This window comes from Heteronotia binoei, chromosome 3 (genome assembly GCF_032191835.1).
Source record: "Heteronotia binoei isolate CCM8104 ecotype False Entrance Well chromosome 3, APGP_CSIRO_Hbin_v1, whole genome shotgun sequence".
Lineage (NCBI taxonomy): Eukaryota > Metazoa > Chordata > Lepidosauria > Squamata > Gekkonidae > Heteronotia > Heteronotia binoei.
The window spans coordinates 23,588,251-23,610,131 of record NC_083225.1 but is presented as its reverse complement, the minus strand read 5'-3'; the positions used below and the strand labels follow the sequence as shown (position 1 = coordinate 23,610,131).

Here is a 21,881-nt window from a genome sequence, read left to right as displayed (position 1 = left end):
AGAGAGAAAGTTATTAGAAGCAATTTTTGGTACAGTTTGTTCTCTATTTCAGGGGAGGAGGGAGTAAAGTTTTAAAAAGTCAAATACCTCAGTCTGACCTTCATGGGCACTGGACTCATGAGTAACACGAATAGCCTGAAATTTCAAAATTTGTCATTAGTAGATATACACGCAAGTTTTAACACAGGCTATATAGTTGTCACTGATCGAAAGAACAGCAACAACAATAAGCTGTATTTCTGAAGTAATGTCTTCTTTAACCCAACTGAACAGTAGCTAAACGCAGTCATTTGTACTCAAATCCAGGGTAGCATTTTAATCTAGCAGTGCCTATATCAGCCACTACTCTGAAGTCAGCCATGTAGCTCATGTAAGCAGCCATCTGCTTTGTCAAAGAAAACCCAGCAAGAATAACAGTACCTAGGCCAGCTGGCTTGAAGAATGCATTTAAAGTTGATTTCTTTCCACCTCTCCCTCCCTCCCTCCCCTCATTTATTATCCTGCCTGCCTGCCCTCAAACAGCTGACATTCATGTCTTGTGGCTCTCAAACATCTGATGTTTTATTCTTTGTGGCTCTTACATTAAGCAAGTTTGGCTACCCTTGGACTAGAACTTTCATTATTATTAACCCAAGAAACCTTCAATCACATCCTTCACAGAAGGGGCACAATAAAAGGGAATGGTGGAAGAGAGGACATGAGAAGAATCAACCATAAGCTTTCTGATCATATGCACAAAGGTTTTATCATGGAAGCTGAATGTAGCCTTTGAGACCATTTTCAAGGACCAGTTATTTCTAACTCTGGGGTGACGTCGCATCACGACATTTTCACGGCAAACTTTTTAAGGGGTGGTTTGCCATTGCCTTCCCCAGTCATCTACACCTTCCCCCCAGCAAGCTGGGGACTCATATTACCGACCTTGAAAGGATGGAAGGCTGAGTCAACCTTGAGCCGGCTACCTGTACCAGGCTTCTGCCAGGATTGAACTCAGGTCGTGAGCAGAGGGCTCAGACTGCAGTACTGCAGCCTTACCACTGTGCACCATGGGGCTCCTTAGGTTTTCTACTAAAAGGGTTATAAGCAGGGCCTTTTTTGTAGCAGGAACTCCTTTGCATATTAGGCCACACTTCCCTGATGCAGCCAATCCTCCAGGAGCTTACAGGGCCTACTGTAAGCTCTTGGAGGACTGGTTACATCCAGTGTTCCCTCTGAGCTGAGTTCATGTGAGCTAGCTCACAGTTTTTTAGCCTCTGGCTCACACATTTCTGTCTTAGTTCAGCCTGCTCAGGAAGGATGATCCCAGAACACACTAATTTATGCAGGAGCTCACAACTTTACTGCCAGTAGCTTACAAAGCAGAATTTTTGCTCCCAAGACTCCACCGCTTAGAGGGGACAAAGGTTACATCAGAGGGGTGTAGTAGCCTAATATGCAAAGAAGTTCCTGTTACCAAAAAAAGTCCTGATTATAAGATGCCCTCTTTTTTAGGTTACGTGTCCTCTTTTTTCAGATGTCTGCTCTCTTTTGGGCTCTTTTTAAAAAAAAAAAAACTGATGAAGGTGTCCTCTTTGGGGGTTGGAAGGTTAGGAATATTCCTAGATAGTAGCAATTACCACCGCTTCTATAGTAGTGGGACTTCAAATGAGAGGGGCTTTTTTTCTTCAGAGTTGTCATCGTGATCACTTGTTTGAAGTAGTCGGTCAGGAAATACACTCTCTTTTTTGCCCTAACTAAAGCAAGAACTTCCTCAAAGTCACACGAGCCTTGCAATCCCATGCTTACTGCCAATCAGGCACCTCGAGGGTCCTGGAAGCTCCTCTCATCTGCTCCCAGAAGCGCTTTAGCCGAAAAGGCCAGCGATCAAGATGAGACGCTGAATGTGTCATTCCTGCACTATTTTATACCCAGCACTTCTACTAACAGAATTTTGCTTTCCGTGGACCTCTTTCCCTACCCAGACTTCTTGGAGGTTTACAGAGCCCCAGACATTTAACTGCAATCTGTGGCAGGCAGCTACTTTATTTATTGTACATAGTTTAATGTACTTCTGCATGCAAGTGAATAAAAAGTATATAAGAAGTATATTTTACCCTACAGACTAGAACAGGGGTGGCCAAACTGCGGCTCGGGAGCCACATGTGGCTCTTTCACATATGTTGTGTGGCTCTCAAAGCCCCCACTACCCTGTCAGCTGGCTTGGAGAATGCATTTAAAGTTGATTCCTTTCCACCTCTCCCTCCCTCCTCCCATGTATTTTCCTGCCTGCCCTCAAACATCTGACATTCATGTCTTGCGGCTCTCAAATATCTGACGTTTATTCCACGTGACTCTTATGTTAAGCGAGTTTGACCAGCCCTGGACTAGAACTTTCATTATTATTAGTCAGGCTGTGAGACGAAGGCCACAGGTTCACCTTTTGAGGATAAATGGGCTCTTGTGTCAAGGTAGCAGGGGACAGAAAGAAAATGACTACAGGCTGCCTTTCCTTCTAATGGCAGCTTCTCTTTATTAAATTTTAAGTTCTCAGACTCCCTTAAACAGCTTCAGGAAAAAGCCTGTACAATGAAACTCTATTAGGAAAATTTATTCAAGTTTAACTAATCAGCTAAATTAAAGAATCTATCATCTGAAATTTGATTACTAAATAAATTAGACAACCTATGCTAATAGGCTTATCTGCTTATCCAAGACCCACGCAATTTCACTGAACCGAAAGTTCAAGAAACACTGCATGCTAAGTAATATACATTAAAAGAATTGTACTGACTTCATAGGTTTCTAAATATTTGGCTCTCTCTTCAGGGCTCATGGAGACAGAATCATCCAGGAACTTTTTTAACGATGACTCCGCTTCTAGAATAAGTCAAGAAAATGAGCATTTAACACCTTGCATTACTCTGAACTTGCCTGCAAATTGTTCGCTGTGCTTTTATCCAAAATTATTTCATGCTGCCAACTCAGTGTACAGGTGACATGACAGAACATACACCCACGTCTTCTTTACACCCGTCAAGACACCCAAGTGACCAGTTTCCCAACTCGCTGCTCCTTTATGCAATCTATAAGCACAACAATAAAGTGAAACTCTGAACATAAAGCTAAAAGCTTGCTTGAAAGTGCCACTGAAATCAAAGGAAACATGCAATTGTGATCAGGATTTGGGAGCGCAGGCATCTGAACAGCAGACACTAGATCTGCTATTTGTCACTAAGTCTTTCTAGAAAACATTATTCATGTAACTGTGACTTTTGTGCAGTACAGTAAAACAAAGGTGGAATAATTTTTCAGATGCAAAGCGGCTCAACAGCGCCATCTACCTTTCAAACAAAGAAAAAAGGCAGCACACCGACAACGCACTATTTACCGAAGTTAATTTTGTCCCTGTTGTTTGCAATGGCATGTATAAGCCCAATTGTCCCACAGGCGTTGCTGATGGTTTGCTTCATGAAATAGACGCAGGGTTTAACTTCTTGTCCCTGAGATTTTATCCTCTCTTCCTCTTCTGTTCGGAAGGTCTCGTACTAGAAATCAAAGGGGGGCAGAGAGAGAGAGAGAGAAAACCACAACACTTTCACTAAGAAGCACACATTCAAATTCTGGTTTAAAAACCATCAGTTCTCGAACACTATAACCTGGTTGTGAAAGAAACAAAAAGGTTTTTCTCTGTTCTCCCTCCTCCCCAAAAAAGAAATCAGCAAATGCCTCCAGCTGGTATTACAAAGAGAACCTCGGAACTAACACTGTTCCAGTTTTTGAAGATTTTTCTCAGTTGGAGACTTTCTGAAACATCTGATTTCTTCCCCACTGTTTTATTTTCAGCTTTCTATATATATGGCTCAGGTGCAGCTTGTGTTATGTTCACAGCATGATAAATTATGGCAGAAGCACTATGTTCTAGTACACAGAGCCAGTAAAAGAACACTATTATTAAATGCAGCTTGAAGCGAGCTAGAAAGGCTCTTCCATGTTAAAAGCCTTCACCTTCCACCTTACCTTGTACCTTTCAACCTGTTAAAATGTTCAAAGCCCACGATGGCCAGTTCATTTTTATACAGATGATAATATTTTTTTATCTCTTGCTACCTTTTCAGTATACAGAAGTTTTAGTCTTTAACTCCCTGCTTCCCAAGGCAGATAAAGCATCAGAGAGGTCTTGATGAAACAAGGAAGTGCATTTTGTATCACTGCAGTTGTTACCAAACATTTTCAAACAGAAATGGCAAGCTTTGGGGTCTATACTAGAGAAGAGGCCCCCCACCTTTCTCAGTCCATGGACACGTTTGTAATTCTAACACAGGGTAATAAGGCTCAGCCACAAAATGGCTGCTGCAGAAGGTGAAGCCACATTCGCAGAGGAAGTCCAAGGGCTGAGGAAAAGAGGGGTAATTTAAATATAAACTGGCAAAAAAGAAGTAATAAAACCAACAATGCAATGGCAGCTACCACTGAAACAATATTAACAGACATAGCTAGACATGGGCATGAACCAAAAAAAAACCCATGGTTTGAGCACGAACCGAGTTGGTTCTTGGTTCATTTTGAACTGGTTCATTCGGCTGCGTCATTCCTGAACCCAAAAACCAACCATCTTTTTCCCATGAATGTTCGGGTGGTTTGTTTTTTGCTGCTCATTTTCTAGGCAGCCTGGCATTGATTCAAACAATCCCTAGGCAACACTGGGAGGGGGCTAGTGGGAGCCCTAGAAACATGCACAGCAGTTGCCCATAGCTTGATTGGCAGCTCTGGAAGCCAATCATGGAGCTCCCATTCTGCTCTTTGGAAGGAGGCACCCTGAATCTGCTGCTTTCACTTTGCAGCACATAGAGAGAAGAGCTTTCCTAGGGGCATCTGCTTTGGGAGGACTATATTTTGGACATTCCAAATCCAATCTTTGTCAAACTTTGAAGCCGGGTGGAAGAGAGGCTAATGAAGACTCTTGATGAGTCTAATTCAAAACGCTGTTCTACCATCTCCCAAACTAAACCAAACAAACCCTATGAGCCCCGAAGGCTGTTGCGATCTGCCAACCAACATCTTTTGGTCATCCCTGTCCCAAAGGATGTCTGTCTTGCCTCGACCAGGACCAGGGCCTTTTCAGCCCTGGCCCCAGCCTGGGTGAATTAGCTCCCCATGGAGATACGGGCCCTACTGGATCTGTTATCTTTCCGTAGGGCCTGTAAGACGCAGCTGTTCTGCCAGGCGTTTGGTTGAGGCAAGCAGGCGTCCTTCTCCTATTTGCTTATACCCTCTGCTATCCTCCCCCACAGTGAGCCGTCATCTGAATTATTATATCTGGGCCATTCATTATATTCCAACCTGCACTATGAGCCTGTCTGCCTTGTTATTTAGTACTGTGTTGTGTTGTCTTGTTTTTTAACTGTATTTTAACTGGTTTTATTCTGGTTGACTGATTTTACTTGGATGTAATCCACCCTAAGCCTGTTTGGGGAAGGGCAGAATATAAATTTATCTAATAAATAAATAAATAAATAAAATAAACCATGAACTGGTTCAGAAAAATGGTGGTTTGAGTAAGTCTGTGGTTCATTTAGTTCATGCAATCAAACAAAGTATGAACCAACATGAACCACAATTATTTTCCCATTTTGTGTACATCTCTAAAAAGGTAAAGGACCAGTCGTTTCCGACTCCGAAAACATCACGACGTTTTCATGGCAGACTTTTTACAGGGTGGTTTGCCCTTGCCTTCCCCAGTCATCTACACTTTCCCCTCAGCAAGCTGGGGACTCATTTTACCGACCTCGGAAGGATGAAAGGCTGAGTCAATCTCGAGTTGGCTACCAAAACCCAGCTTCTGCCGGGATCGAACTCGGGTCGTGAGCAGAGCTTAGGACTACAGTACTGCATCTCTATACACAACTAATCAGACCTTCAATGGCAAATAAGAAGCCCTATTGGGCAAGAGTCCCACCTATGTCTAAAAACCCCTCAGTGGTCACCAAGAACGGTGTTGGCAAGCCCCATGCTACCTATGGGCAGGTCTTGAATTCAGCAGGAGCTCACAGGAGCACCGCTCCTGAACCTTCCTGAGGGTTCCCCCTCCTCCTTCCCACCTACCTGGATGAGCTCCACCACCTATTTTTCTACAAAACAACCCCCGCCTATGGATACCATGTTAGCAACTCCTACATTAGAGGGCAGAAATCAAAAAAGCACAGAGACTAAAAACGAGGCCATCGCCTGCATTCATCAGCTGATTAGGTAACTAAGATTTCTTTAAGCCCGCCTACATTTCCACATGATAAAACCAGTCTGTCAGAAGAGAAGAGCAGGCCTTTGTTGTCATGTGCCACAGACAACCTGCCTCAGCAGGCACCATCTGATAAGAGAATGCCGGAATGTCTCCAAGATGGCACCTGCCTTCTGCTGTTTGAGCACTTCCATTACATTTACAACTATGTGTTGAAAACTGCTGCCAAGTTATTCGGAATGGAGAAAAAAAAGCCAAACGGCTCCGGGTATGATAAGCTTACACCAACTTCTTATAATCGATGTATCCTTCAATAAAGTCAATTTTACCACTCTTATGTTGCAACTCCAGTTTATTGTAAGCCTTGAAAAAAGTGTGGACTATTCCAAGGTTCTATATATTCCCTCTAAATACTTTCTCTTTCTTAGGCTGCTTTCAAATAATATTTCCTCAGCCACTTAAAGCCATAGCGCGGCGCGACAGGATCAATCGGTTTTATTTTTCCCCGTTTCGCTTCCATGCTTTATCGCCAGCAAAAGCTTATTCACTCATCAAAAATTGTTCCTCTTATATCCAATGCTCTACTCTCACTAGAATCACCATTCTAATGTTATTTGGAGCCTGCCTAGTTATTTGGAGACAGGTTTGGTAATGGGGCTGGAGCTGGAATCTGCCAGTCGTGCAGACATTACCCCCACGGCCAGTAAAAGCCAGAGAATCTCTACTGCATCACTCTGGAAGAAAAAGATCTTCAGAGGAACTGCTATAATAATAATAATAAGAAGAAGAAGAAGTCTGTTGGTGGGGAACAATAAGCCCATCCAGGCTGGGATTTGACATTAATGAAGTACAGTCAATGCAGTCTTGCAAACAGCTGCTTGCCAACGACCACTAAAGGCTGCTCTGTGTTAGAATTCCAAAGGTGCCAAGCAGGCTCAAAAGAGCCGGAAACTCCTTGCTTGCCTACGACCACTAAAGGCTGCTCTGTGTTAGAATTCCAAAGGTGCCAAGCAGGCTCAAAAGAGCTGGAAACTCCTTGCTTGCCTACGACCACTAAAGGCTGCTCTGTGTTAGAATTCCAAAGGTGCCAAGCAGGCTCAAAAGAGCTGGAAACTCCTCGCTTAGCATATTCTAATGTCAAGCAGAACATCCCACAAAGGGGATACCTCAGGCTACTCCCTGCTTATCAAGAAAAGGTAGCTAAGATTTCATTATGTACTGTCTACTCTTCCCACAGTTCAGCATAAAAAGGATTAAAATAAGTTGCGCTGGATCCGAAGTCTCTCTTGTGTTCAGTGCTCTTTCTACAGAGAAAGATTTCCTCCAACAGAGAATGACTTTTTCCTGACACAGAAAAGCCTTTCTTGGGGAAAAAAAATCTTGAAGGAAGGGTGTCATAGGATCCATTTAATAATGCTGAGACAAGCAAGGGATTGGATCAATAGCATCATCAATGGGAAGGACACACATCTTTGGGGCATTCACCGTCTCCTAGTCGTCCCAACCCCGGGGTAATCGATTTCTGGGACCCATATGAACTAGCAGCCACATATTTCCTGAGGCTGAAGTAAGGAGAGGGAAGGGATGAAAAAGGCGTAAGAGACTCAGAGGTGTCAAACTCATGTGTTATGACGGCTGGATCTGACGTAAACGAGACCTTCTTGGGCCAGGCCATGTCGGGCCAGACCATGTGTGTACCTATTTACGACTAGGTAGCAGAGATATTAACTTTATAAAAGACACAAACACAATTAAAGATTGTGGCCTACACCTTAAATACACCTTAAAACGTGTTTAAAACATTAGCAATCTTAAAGGTGCTTTCACTGTATTTCTCCCATGGGATCCAGGGAACTGGACAAAGGAAGCTCTGGCTCTTTCCTTCATTCCCCAGGAGATGAGGGAGAGGAGCCTCAGCCAATAGAGGGAAGAGAGGTTTGGCTGCTGTGGGAGAGCCTGGCAAAGCAAGTTCTTCTCCTTCCCCCTCACCTCGTCTCCAAGGCAGGAGCCTCAGAAAATGGAGAAAACAGAGGCTTTGCTTTGTAACTCCTGTGCGATTGAGTAAGCTGTGATGCAGAAGGAAGCGAGAGAGAGAGAAGGAAGCAGGTGATAGTTGCTCAGGGGCCTGATAGGAGCCCTCTGAGGGCCTGATTTGGCCCCCTTGCCACATGTTTGACACCCCTGCTCTACACCATTTCATGCGCCATTTGTTTAGACTTTGCATGCAACTCCCAGTTTGACCCAACGTATGATGCCATGAAGAAGAAAGCCCTCATAGTGCCACCTTTATCTCCATACTCAAATGACTCAGGGGTAACTTCTTGTGAAAAGCCAAACTAGCGTTCTCATGGACTGCCGTCGGAAGATTACAGCAGCCTATGAAAACCACAGAAGCTGGACATCCAATCTCGAAGTATTCGGAGATGATACGAGATTCACTGAAAAGCTCAACTGTTAACTTTAAAAAAATACTGCAGTATAGCATCCTTTCATGCCATATCACACACTTTCTACGTTGATATGGAAGGTAATTAACAACAGCATCTTGTAGATTGCAGAGAGATTGGAGGAAGCCTAGAGCAATAGAAAAGGATCGTTATAATGGATTTTGGCACTAATTGAAATTCTGAGAATAATCTAAATCAGGGGTGTCAAACATGCAGTTCAGGAGCCGTATTAGGCCTGTTATTGGATTCATTAGAGCAATTCAAATACATTTTCAGCGAGTTTTGTCACACAGAGAGTTGGTTATGTAATTCCACAGCTTTCTCTCCCTCCGTGGTCCCGACACCTCTGTGGTATCAACCGAGCAGCAAATCCCTATCCGGCTTTAATAAAATGAGGTCTTCTTTCGGTTCGTTTGCTTTTAAGACGCAGGTGTGCAGTTCAGTTATCAAGGTCAGAGAATCGGAAGACACAATATTTACCTTTTCTGTTACTGGAAATAGCAGCAGAAGAGCACAAACGGGCCTCGGCACCATGCTGAGAAGCTCCGGATCCATCCCGTACACATCGACAAATTGCCAATTGGGATGTATCCCCAGCTGCCTGAGAAACTAGAAGCGGAGGGCAGGGGGAGGAGACAGATATTAAAATCTCAGCAACAAGTACGTTTCTTCAAACTTTACCAAGACAGAGTTGACTACTATGTTAATTTTGATATGGTATACCTAAGAGAAAGCAATAAACAGTAGTTTAAGTGGATCCAAGCGGGCAGCCGTGCTGGTTTGAAGCAACAGAACAAAGCAGTAGACAAGTTCACCTTTAAGACCAACTAAGTTTTATTCAGAATGTAAGCGTTCGTATGCTCTTAAGCAGACTTCGTCAGACAAAAAAAAAAAAGCCCTGATGAAGTCTGCTTAGAGCATACGAAAGCTTACATTTAGTTGCTCTTAAAGGTGCACCTTGTCTACTGATTTATTCAGTAGTTTAAGTGGCAATTAACGAGAAAGAACGTGAACTCCAAGAATGAAGAAAAACACGTATCCACTTCTGGAAGAGGGGGAACCTCAATTGTGCTTTGATGTGGATGGCCTTACATATGCCTGCTCATTATTTCTTCTTGATCTGCAGCACCTAACGCTGATTTATATACTCATTTATATTTATAAATCTATTCGTCTATTTCTGGAATTATTTCCCAATTCTTCCTAAGCTTCCTTGCCTTGGTACGTGTTTTGGAAATATTGAAATACTTCATAAATCGAGTTGTAACAATTGATCGTATTCAGTGTGATATGTGCATACCATACTCTATGCTAAGCCTTTTTGGTTTGATAACTTACTGCTCCACTTCCCATCTCCCAAGTAATATTGTATTGTATCCTGTTTAACATCAGTAAAGCTTGAAAATTGGGGGGGGGGGGGGGGGGAGACTATTCAGATTTCATAAAGGAAAAAAAATGTGAATGGCCCAGCCTATGCCAATCTCATCGGAACAGAAACTAAACAAGAATGGCCTTGGTTAGCAGGGGAAGAATTCTAGCAGGAGCTCCTTTGCATATTAGGCCACACACCCCTGATGTAGCCAGTCCTCCAAGAGCTTACAAGGCTCTTTTTTGAAAGCTCTTGGAGGATTGGCTACATCAGGGGGTGTGGCCTAATATGCAAAAGGAGCTCCTGCTAGAATTCCACCCCTGCCGGTGAGTATCTGGATGAGGGAGCACCAAGGAAGCCCAGAGCTGCTACACAGAGGCAGGCCATGGCAAACCACCCCTGCATGTCTCTTGCTTTGAAAACCCTACAGCAGGGGTGGCCAAACTCGGGAGCCACATGTGGCTCTTTCACACATGTTGTGTGGCTCTTGAAAGCCCCACCGTCCCATCAACTGGCTTGGAAAAGGCATTTCTCTCTGTAAATCACTTATCCAAGCCAACTGGTGGCTTGGAAAATGCATTTTAAGTTGCTTTCTTTCCATTTCTCCCTATCTATTTTCTTTTCTTCCTGACTTGCAGCTCTACAACATCTGACACTTATTCTGTGTGGCTCTTATGTTAAGCACGTTTGGCCACCCCTGCCCTTCAGGGTCACCATAAATTAGCTGCAACTTGATGGCAATTTACACCCAGGATCTCAGCTGCGGGCAGAATACAGAGAACCATGCAAAATGTCATACGCATTTAAAAGAATGCAGCCGTACAATTCTTAAACAGCCTCTTTCGCACTCATGCAAAGCCATTTGAGAAAAAGCCCAGCAGGACCTCATTTGCATATTACACCACACCCCCATGACATCACCATTGTTTCACAGGGCTTTTTTGTAGAAGGAGCCCAGCAGGACCTCGTTTGCATATTAGGCCACACCCCCATGACATCACCATTGTTTCACACAGGACTTTTTTGTAGACGAAGCCCTGCAAGACCTCATTTGCCTATTAGGCCACACCCCCATGACATCACCACTGTTTCACATGGATTTTTTGTAGAAGCCCAGCAGGAACTCATTTGCCTATTAGGCCACACACCCATAACATCAGCATTGTTTCACACAGGGGTTTTTTGTAGAAAAACCTCAGCAGGAACTCATTTGCATATTAGGCCACACCCCTGATGCCAAGCCAGCCGGAACTGCATTCCTGCTCAAAGAAAGCCCTGTTTCTGCCCAAAATGCTGCTGGTTGGGAAGACTGCAGGAAGCTCAATGGGCAGAAAAAGTTGTGCTCCACCAACTTCCCCATTCACAGAAACTGACCTTTGGATCCACCCATATACCTGTAAAGGCTTGAGGAATAACTGACATGGCATTTGTTAGCCAGATAACCTGGAAATCCACATGAACTTTACACTCCCAATTTCACTGCTCAGATAAGAGGTTGTTTTTCCTTCTGCGCCAACTGAGCTCTCCTACTGCTTCGACCAGAGGCGAGAACTAACTTTCACATTTCTGTGGGGTGTATTTTATAAGGGTCACATAAGCAACACAAGTGCCAACAAAAGTCTGTATAAAGCTGCTTTCGAGCTGTGGTGCTGGAGAAGTATCTTGAGAGTCTCTTGGACTGCAAGAAGTTCAAATCAGTCAGTCCTAAGGGAAATCAGCCCAGACTGTTCCCTGGAAAGTCAGATGCTGAAGCTGAAGCTCAAATACTTTGGCCACCAAATGAGAAGAGAGCCCTCACTGGAGAAGGTACTGATGCTAGGAAAGACAGAAGGCAAAAGAAGAAGGGGACAGCAAAAGATGAGATGGCTAGACAGCATTACTGATGTAACTAACACTAATTTGAGCAGACTTCGGAGGATGATAGAAGACAGGAGGGCCTGGCGTGACTTTGTCCTTTTGGTCGCAAAGAGTCAGAGTCGACTCTGCAACTGAACAACAAAAAAGCAACACAAATAGGAGGAGAAATCTGCCTTCAGCATTGTCATTTATCAGCATGCATCCTATTCTTTCTCAGAGTTCTGGGCAGAGAGTGCAAGGAGTATTATCTTTCTTTCAGCCTGACAATAATCCTGCTATGTAAGGTAGGCTTCCTAGCTTGACAGGGATTCGAACTCAGGGCTACTCAGGTTAAGTCTTCTTCTCAGTCCCGTACAGCGAAAGGCATATACAGAAGTGCTGTTGCCACCAGTGTTCCCTCTAAGCTGAGTTAGTGTGAGCTAGCTCACCGTTTTTTAGCCTCCAGCTCACACATTTTTGTCTTAGCTCAGGAAAAATGGCCCCAAAACAAACTGAGTGTGATTCCTCACTGGCATATGCTCCACCCCTGCGCTGCTCTTGTCATTTATTCCCCACCAGTTGCTCCGCAGCACCTCTTGCTTCAGGGCTACTTCCAATTCCCATCACGGCAACTGGAACTTGCAAAAACACCAGCATCCTGTTGCTGCGACGATAATGGGAAGAAGTCAAGATGTAAGAGGCGCCCATGGAGCAACTAGTGGGGAATCCATTGCTTGAGCCAGTGCAGGGAGAAGAGTGAGGGCGGAGCAAATGCCAGTGAGGAATCACTCTGGTATATGCAGTAGCTCACAACTTTAATGCCAGTATCTCACAAAGGAGAGTTTTTGCTCACAGAACGATTGGGGGGGGAGGAGAAACTGATCATGGAATGTTTTCTTTTATAATGACAAATAACCTGTGTGTGACAAGGTGTTTGCATATCTAATCCTCCAATATTATTTCTAAAACTATGTAATGTAAAGACTTTTATATAACGCAATGTAGAGGAGGGGTGTCAAACGTGTGGCCTGAGGGCTGGATCAGGCCCCCAGAGAGCTCCTATCAGGCCCGCAAGCAACTCACTGTCATCTGCTTCCTTCTTTCTCTCTTGCTTCCTTCTGCATCACAGCTTGCTTTGCCAAGCTTGCTCAATCGCACAGGAGCTGCAGAGCAAAGACTATTTTCTCCATTGGCTGACCAGCACATGAAGCGACTTATAGATAAAAGCTCACAATGCCCAGCCATTTTGTTTTCCCCTGGGCCTTAGGCTCAAAACATTGACCATGAAATTTCTGTAATGAACGTCAAAAAAATCAAAAGTAGGTTTGCAACTTACAGACACATACCTGAACAGCATACAATATTGCAAGAGTGCTAATCTTTTAAGCATACTTTAAGGGTTTTTCTTTTAAAAAAATGTTTCATTGTATTTGTGTCCTTTATAAAGTTTATATCTCCGCTACCTGGCATTACATTTTATGACACACGTGGCCTGGCCCCACAAGGTCTCATTTATGTTAGATTCGGCCCTCATAACAAATGAGTTTGACACCACGGAGTGTAGAGTGTCAAATTCTTGTACTCTAAGGATAAGCAAATGCTGGAATAGAATTCAGAAAATACTGAGAATACGATTCGTTTTTTATTGGGGGAGAGGATTGCCTTTTCTCATAAACTGGTAAAAGAGGTACCTTACAGTTCAGGCGTTCTTTACGTTTCAAGATCTTGTAGTTCCAGTTGTAACAAAAAATAAAACTTAAAAAGTATACTCAATTTGTTATTTTCTAAATAACTTCGACTTTTATCAAACATGATACTTTTAATGTCAATGTGATACTTGTATGATATTCAGATACTTTTATGCCAGCCCGATTTATGCACACTGCATTTTATGTTCCCAAAGTAACAAAGTGACTTTCAGTCTGTAAAGAATACTAATATTGCTCCCAACCCCCCCATTTTTCCACAAATTTCCATCGGGGGGGGGGAGGGGGAAATGTGTTTTTCCCCACCATGCCTTCAAAATTTCCAAAACTTTTATATCTTTAGGTGGTCTCCCATCCAAATTCTAGCTAAGGCTAACCCTATTTACTATAAAAGAGCCCCAAGATGCAGAGTGGTAAAGCTGCAGTACTGCAGTCTGAACTCTGCTCACGACCTGAGTTCAATTCCAGATGAAGCTGGCTTCAGGTAGCCGGCTCAGGTTGACTCAGACTTCCATCCTTCCAAGGTCGATAAAGTGAGTACCCAGCTTGCTGGGAGGAAAGTGTAGATGACTGGGGAAGGCAATGGCAAGCCACCCTGTAAAAAGTCTGCCATGAAAACGTTGTGAAAGCAATGTCACCTCAGAGTCGGAAACGGCTGGTGCTTGTACAGAGGACTACCTTTACCTTTCTAGAGCCCCGTGGCACAGAGTGGTAAAGCTGCAGTACTGCAGTCAGAGCCCTCTGCTCATGACCTGAGTTCAATCCCAGCGGAAGCTGGTTCCGGTAGCTGGCTTGAGGTTGACACAGCCTTCCATCCTTCCGAGGTCGGTAAAATGAGTACCCAGCTTGCTGGGGGGGAAAGTACAGATAACTGGGGAAGGCAATGGAAAACCAGCCTGTAAAAAGTCTGCCGTGAAAACGTTGTGAAAGCAACGTCATCCCAGAGTCGAAAACGACTGGTGCTTGCACAGGGGACTTACCTTTACCTTTATTTACTATAAAGTATGTTCATTTGGTTGCAACTGTTTTTAATTACTGGTTTTATTGATTTTATGTGTACCTTTTGTTGTGCATCGCCTAGAGCCTGGCATTGGCCGGGATAGGGCAATTCATAAATTAAAATAATAAATAAATCATCATCATCACCATCACCGGCTTCCAAGACCTGACCAGATCAGGCTAGCTTGGGTTATTCCACGTCAGGGCACTGATTAGCTACACTAATCAATCTTTCACAACCAAAGGACTTCAATGGGGCTCTTACCCCGAGCCCCCCAAGACTCTCCCTCCAAAACACACAGGCCCGCTTTGATTCTTTTGCAATGCACTCTGCAGTTTAAATGGCTCACCCCCCCACCCCCGCATAAGCAATGTTCCCACTAAGGTGAGTTAGTGTGAGCTAGCTCACTGTTTTTCAATCTCTGGCTCACACACTTTTGTCTTAGCTCTGGAAAAATGGCCCCAGAGCACACCAATTTATGCAGAAGCTCACAACCTTAATGCCAGTACCTAACAAAGTAGAATTTTTTGCTCACAAGACTCCACAGCTTAGAGGGAGTGTTGCTCATGACTTAGATGCTGTGGCCAATTCAGTTAAACTTAGGCTTCCCAACCCTCCTGCCCTGGCGGGGGACCCCAGAATTTCCACCCTCTTCCCCCGCCCCCCAAAAAAACGGAAGCGGGGGGAGGGGGGAAACGGCGCCGGGGAGCATGGCGAGCCGCCCCATCCCGGAGCAGGCGAGGTCGCTGCCACCCCCTCCCCACCCACCGCAGCTGCTCCTCCGAGATGGGCCCAGGCTGAGCCCATCTCGGAGGAGCAGCCAAGAGGCGGCAGCAGCACAGGCAAAACCAGGGGAGGGCGGAGGCAGGCCAGGAGCATGGCGAGCCGCGAATCCGGGCCCTTCTAGAACCCGGACTCGCGGCTCGCCACGCCCCCAGCCCACCTCCACCTCCCCCTCCGATTCCACCCCAGAGGCGGAGCGGAGCCAGCAAGGCCGCCGCACCACTGCCGCCCCCCCCCCACCGCAGCTGGTCCTCCGAGATGGGCTCAGCCTGAGCCCATCTCGGAGGAGGAGCCACAGCGAGCGGAGAAGAGGCGGCAGCTGCACAGCAGCGTCGCCCGCTCCGAGACGGCTCGCCACGCTCCCCAGCGCCGTTCCCCCCCTCCCCCCTAGCTCCACCCCAGTGTCTCCTGGCTCCACCCCCAGAGTCCCCAGATATTTCTGGGATTGGACTGGGCAACCCTAGTTAAACTCCAAGCTGTTACTATAATGCAGTCTGATCCTAATTGCACAGATGAATTTCAGGTGGTGGGTCCTGATGGCGCGGAGGTGCTGCTAGGACATGTGTAGCCCATCAGATCTAAGCTCGAGCCTTGTGGCTAACAGAAGGAAACCTAACTGGGTTGATCAAGTGGGCCTGGGAGGCAAAAACCTCTGTGCAGGAGGGTGTAGCTCCAGCCACTTCAGAGTCTCCTCTAGATGAAGGCATGAGGCCCTATTCTGACAGAAGCTACCCTTCTGGCCTTAGAATCAGAGTTGAAAGGGGCTTCTAGGGTCATCTGGTCCAACCCACTGCACAATGCAGGAAATTCACAAACACAGACACACAGCCAGTGACCCGTGTTCCATGCCCAGAAGGTGGTAGTAAAAAACCCCCCAACCCTCCAGGATCCCTGGCCAAATTGGCCTGGAGGAAAATTGCTGCTTGCCCAATGCTCCCAAAGTGGCAGCCCGCATTTCCCTGGACATGTAAGAAAGGGCCACAAGAACTAAGCAGTGCCTTCCTCCTCACAATCCGGCAAGGTGCACGGAATCAGCATTGCTGTCAGATGGCCATCTAGGTCACCTTAATAGGAGAGAGACCTCCTTCCATGCCGTACTTGAATTTAGGTTTTTGGGGAATAGAAGTGATCACTATATTAAGCCTTTAATCAACCAACTGCCCCCCCCCCCCACACACACAGTGGAAACTCTTTCTCTTTTGTTCAGTGATCTCAAGTTTGCTTTAGCAATTGCAAAAGTTGTTTCAGTCCTTTTAGCCCTTGTCTTAAAAAAATAAGAAGCAAGTATCTCCTGCTGCTCAAGATGTGTGAATCAATGAGCTTCTAGGAGTATAAAAGGAAAGGAAAGAAGGCATCCCTGGACCAGAGTGACTTAAGCAGCTACCCACCCACCCAAGGCTGTATTTATTAACAGAATGCTTGAGCGTGTGCTAGCTCCAAAACTACAAACTGTCTTTGAGAAAACAGATTGCATAGACTAGGGGTGTCAAACATGAGACCCAGAGGGCTCCTATCAGGCCCCCAAGCAACTGGCTGCCATCTGCTTCCTTCTCCCTATATTTTGCTTCCTTCTGCATAACAGCTTGTTTTGCAAGGCTTGCTCAATTGCACAGAAGCTACAGATCAAAACCTCTATTTTCTCCATTGGCTGAGGCTCCTCCCTTGGGGAGGAAGTGGGGGAAGCAGAGCTTGCTTTGCCAGGCTCCTTCATTTGCACAGTAGAGCTACTGAGCCAAGCCTCTCTTCCTTCTATTGGCTGAGGCTCCTCCCCGTCCCCTGGGGAAGGAAGGAAAGAGTCAGAGCTTCTTTTGCCCAGTTCCCTGGATCCCATGGGAGAAATATGAAGAAAGCACCTTTAAGACCAATGAGTGCTAAAGTTCTAAGCATGTTTTAAGTGTTTTTTTAAGAAACTTTTAATTGTGTTTGTCTGTGTCCTTTAGAAAGTTTATATCTCTGCTAACTAATCTTAAATAGGTACACACAAGGCCCAGCCAGTTCTCATTTATGTCAGATTCGGCCCTCATAACAAAATGAGTTCAACACCCCTGTCCTAAACCTTTTGTAGTCTACTTCCAACCCAAGAATTATTTTATCTACGGTATTTTAGACTATTTGGTATATGTTTTATGTTGCTGCAGCCCAGCTGTTTTAATGATACTGTCTTGTTTTTAGTGCCTTGTTTTAAGGGAACTGTTTTTGTTTTACTGCCCCGATTGTGAACAGGTCACTGGAGAGGTGCGTAAAATGTTCTCAAAAAACAGCTGGAAGCCAAACCAGTTTCCTTACAGAACACACCACGTACATACAACAATCCGCATAAATAACTGGGTAATTCCAAGAACTTCCAAACTCTTAAGAGATGACTAAGGTTGCAGCAATGAGTCAAAAACAAACCACTTCTTAGCAGTTGCTGATTTCAGAACACCTAATATAGCTTATCGGAGATGGATACATGTAAGGGCGATAGTTCCATATAGACAAGCCTACTTTCTAGCATCTACTATTAGCCATCAGGGGTGTCAAATATGCAGCACAGGGGCCAAATCAGGCCCCCGAGCACCTGACTGTCATCTGCTTCCTTCTTTGTCTCTCTTGCTTCCTTCTGCATCACAGCTTGCTTTGCCAAGCTTGCTCAATCACACAGGAGCTACAGTGCAAAGACTTTATTTTCTCCATTGGCTGAGGCTCCTCCCTTGGGAAGGAAGGGAGGAGAGATAGCTTGCTTCAAAGGAAGCTCTGACTCTTTCCTTCCTTCCCCAGGGGACCAAGAGGGGGAGGAGCCTCAGTCAACAGAAGGAAGAACGGCTTGGCTCAGCAGGTCTGCTGTGTGATTGAGAAAGCCTAGATTGCATGGGAGAGATAAAAAGAAAGCACCTTTAGGACCAACAAGCGCTAATGTTTTAAGCGTGTTTTATTTTAAGTTTTTTAAAAATCTTTGTTTTTCTCAGTGTCCTTTATAAAGTTTATGTTTCTGCCACCTAGCATTACATTTTATGAGATACATGGCCCGGTCAGGTCTCTTCTTAAGATCCCCAGATAAAGGAGCTCAACGCACAGCAGCCAAGAAGGTCAGAGCGCCTGCTCCGGCTGCAACGCCACTGAGGATGTTCTCCGCAGCTGAGAACAAAACGTCTGGAAGGAAAACTTTCTCCAGTAGAACACGGCACTCGAACCCGAAAGATTCTACAAACCCTAATGAAAAAAGCTCGACTGTCCACCACGAGAGCCAGAGCATTCTCAGTAGCCCCCACTCTGTGGAATGCCCTCCCCGAAAACATAAGGGCCTTGCGGGACCTGCCACAGTTCCGCAGGGCCTGTAAGACCGAACTGTTCAAACTTGCTTTTAACAGTTAAAGGGAGGTGGCTATTATTCCACAGCACCGACAATCTCACTGAACTAACGTAATTTAAATCAGAAACATCAGAATAACTAGAACATCAACGTGCATCTTGGACTTTTAATGACTATAAAATGTATGGAAATGATTTAATTGTATATTTGTTTTTTTAACATTTTATGTTGCTTTTATTTGTTGTTAGCTGCCCTGAGCCCGTCAAGGGATGGGGGGGATATAAATCTGATTAAATAACTACATACATTTACCTCAGATCCGGCCTTCATAAGACATGTGGTCAACACCCCTAACACCATAACAGACTTTAACAGGAACATGCCTTCCTCAGTGAAGAGGGCTAAGCCCAGCCCTTTTCCTTAAATCTTCAAATGCCCCTTGAACTCTGACTACTGTGGCAGTCGGAAGCAGAGAAAGATTGAGGGGTTTCTTCAGACAATGTTCAGAAGTCTAAGGCAGGTCAGGGAAAGCACCATCCCGTAAGTCTGACTTCAGATGGAAGTGGACCTCTTCAGAGTGATTGCCAGGAGCAGCAGAAACAGGAGGCTAAATTTTAGAATTTTTAAACTGGATTCCACATTGGTTCTCAAGAGTTTGGTGTAGTGGTTAAGTCCGCTGACTCTTATCTGGGAGAACTGGGTTTGATTCCCCACTCCTCCACTTGCACCTGCTAGCATGGCCTCGGGTCAGCCATAGCTCTGGCAGAGATGACCTTAAAAGGGCAGCTGCTGTGAGAGCCCTCTCCAGCCCCACCCACCTCACAGGGTGTCTGTCGTGGGGGAGGAAGGGAAAGGAGATTGTGAGCTGCTCTGAGACTCTGTCCTTGAAAGGGCAGCTGCTGTGAGAGTCCTCTCAGCCCCACTCACCTCACAGGGTGTCTGTTGCGGGGGAGAAAGATATAGGAGATTGTGAGCTGCTCTGAGAATCTGTCCTTGAAAGGGAAGCTGCTGTGAGAGCCCCATCCAGCCCCACCCACCTCACAGGGTGTCTGTTGTGGTGGGGGGGAGGGAGGTAAAGGGGATTATGACCGCTCTGAGATTCAGGGTATAGGGCGGGATATAAATCCAATAAATTCAATATCTTCAAGGCTAAAAAGGTAAAGGTAGTCCCCTGTGCAAGCACCAATCTTTTCTGACTCTGGGGCGACGTCGCATCACGTTTTCACAGCAGGCTTTTTACGGGGTGGTTTGTCATTGCCTTCCCCAGTCATCTACACTTCCCCCCCCCCCACAGCAAGTTGGGTACTCATTTTACCGACCTTGAATGAATGGAAGGCTGAGTCAACCTTGAGCCTGCTACCTGAACCCAGCTTCCGCTGGGATCAAACTCAGGTCGTGAGCATAGCTTAGAACTGCAGCACTGAAGCTTTACCACTCTGCGCCACAGGGCTCTTATCTTCAAAGCTACTCCTTTTAAATTATCCATTCAAGAGAAAGACAAAGCGTACCTTCAAAGTACACCTCTTGAAGGTCGGGAGGCATCTGAAACCTCAGTAAGTGAAATTTATCTCACAAAAGGCAGCCCGCATTTAAAGTAATCTCAACCTGTTCTAAATATCTCACTGACCACTAAGTTATTTGAATTTATCCTGTGGTAGAGACGCAGCCTTCAAATTCACTAAAAATCACTAACATGCTATCACAAAAAAAAAATGATGTAACCATTGTACCCACAAAAAAAGCCCCCCACCTCTGCTGCTTCTGGCACATACACTCCAATCAGAAATTGTTGTTTCAGCACACCAGAGATCAAGTACATTGCCTGCATTAACAGAACAGACGCACTTGTAGTTAATTCAGAAAACAGGTTAACATTTGCACTATCGAAACAAGTAAACGCACCGTGAAAAAGACTCCCTAATTACATCAAAGCTACTGAGCATTTTCAGGATGTCGGGAAACGCCAGCAACGGTTTAGATTTGTTTAATGTCAACCTGACCTTGAAGGCAACTGAACACTGACTCTTGTGCACAACAGATTGAACTACATATTAGTTTCCCCCAATCCCCTATTTAACTACGGCACAGTAATCGGCAAACTCATCATTTCTAGCTAAGATCCTGAAAAACAGACTCATCACAGCAGGTTCCCAAGTCTTAATCAGATCTCAACGCCGTGGTCTAAGGCATCTCTCACACTCGCAGATCTAACCCCTTTGCATGCAAAACAGGGAACAGAATTTTAATTAAAGCCTAAACCAACCCCACAGCAGATCACACAGAGATACCACGGCGACACTGCAGCCCGCTCTACAGATCAGACACGGGCGCTCTGGAGATCTTCACACCGTGCACATTATAAAAATGAACCTTCTGCAGAACCTGTGCCAAGTCTCTCCCGACGAAGTCTATCTAAAAGATAAGCCCGTTTTGCAAAAACTCATCCCACAGGTTTTGCCTCCTCCAGCTTCCCACAGGGAAACTGATGAGCGACCCTTGCCCATATAGACGTATATCCATGCCCTCTGAAGTTCTGCTAAGATCCTAATCTGTGTGCCCAGGGATGGAAGCAAGGAGTATGTGCCACACATGATCACCATCTTCAAGTACTTGAAGGGCTGTCATAAAGAGGATGGGGTGGAATTGTATTCTGTGGCCCCAGAAGGTCAGACCAGAACCAATGGGTTGAAATTAAATTAAAAGAGTTTCCGGCTCAACATTAGGAAAGACTTCCTGACCGTTAGAGCGGTTCCTCAGTGGAGCAGGCTTCCTCGGGAGGGGGTGGGCTCTCCTTTCTTAGAGGTTTTTAAACAGAGGCTGGATGGCCATCTGACTGCAATGAAGATCCTGTGGATTTAGGGGACGGTATTTGTGAGTCTCCTGCATTGTGCAGGGGGTTGGACTAGATGACCCTGGAGGTCCCTTCCAACTCTATGATTCTATGGCTCTCTTAGCAACTGTGTCCATCCCCAGGGTATTGTCAGACACATGAAGTGAGTCTTCCCTGCACTGGAGTCTGTTCCCATGCCAGCACTTTTGTTGCAGTGTGCTCTTCTTAAACTATTTGAAGCAGAGCCAGTCCTAGGGCACACGGCACCCTAGGCTGGCCCCCCGCACTCCTCTGCAGCGCTGCCCCCCTCTGCAGCACCCCACCGCCTCCACAGCAAGGGAGGAGAGATGGAGGCGGGGAAGGCAACAGAAGAATGGGGAAGGCCTCTGCGAGTCATATGGGGG

General features: G+C 45.5%; 1 protein-coding gene across 1 annotated transcript in view; it reads right to left on the bottom strand.

Moving 5' to 3' along the window:
* UCHL3 (ubiquitin C-terminal hydrolase L3) overlaps window positions 1-21,881 on the bottom strand; it is a 63,958-nt gene that overhangs the window by 34,726 nt on the left and 7,351 nt on the right. Inside the window, exons 2-5 of the mRNA XM_060233588.1 lie at window positions 9,142-9,270; window positions 3,368-3,524; window positions 2,771-2,856; window positions 88-135 (exon numbers count right to left, since the gene is read on the bottom strand). Coding sequence (XP_060089571.1) covers window positions 88-135; window positions 2,771-2,856; window positions 3,368-3,524; window positions 9,142-9,270 — 420 coding nt within the window. The remainder of the gene's footprint in view (window positions 1-87; window positions 136-2,770; window positions 2,857-3,367; window positions 3,525-9,141; window positions 9,271-21,881) is intronic.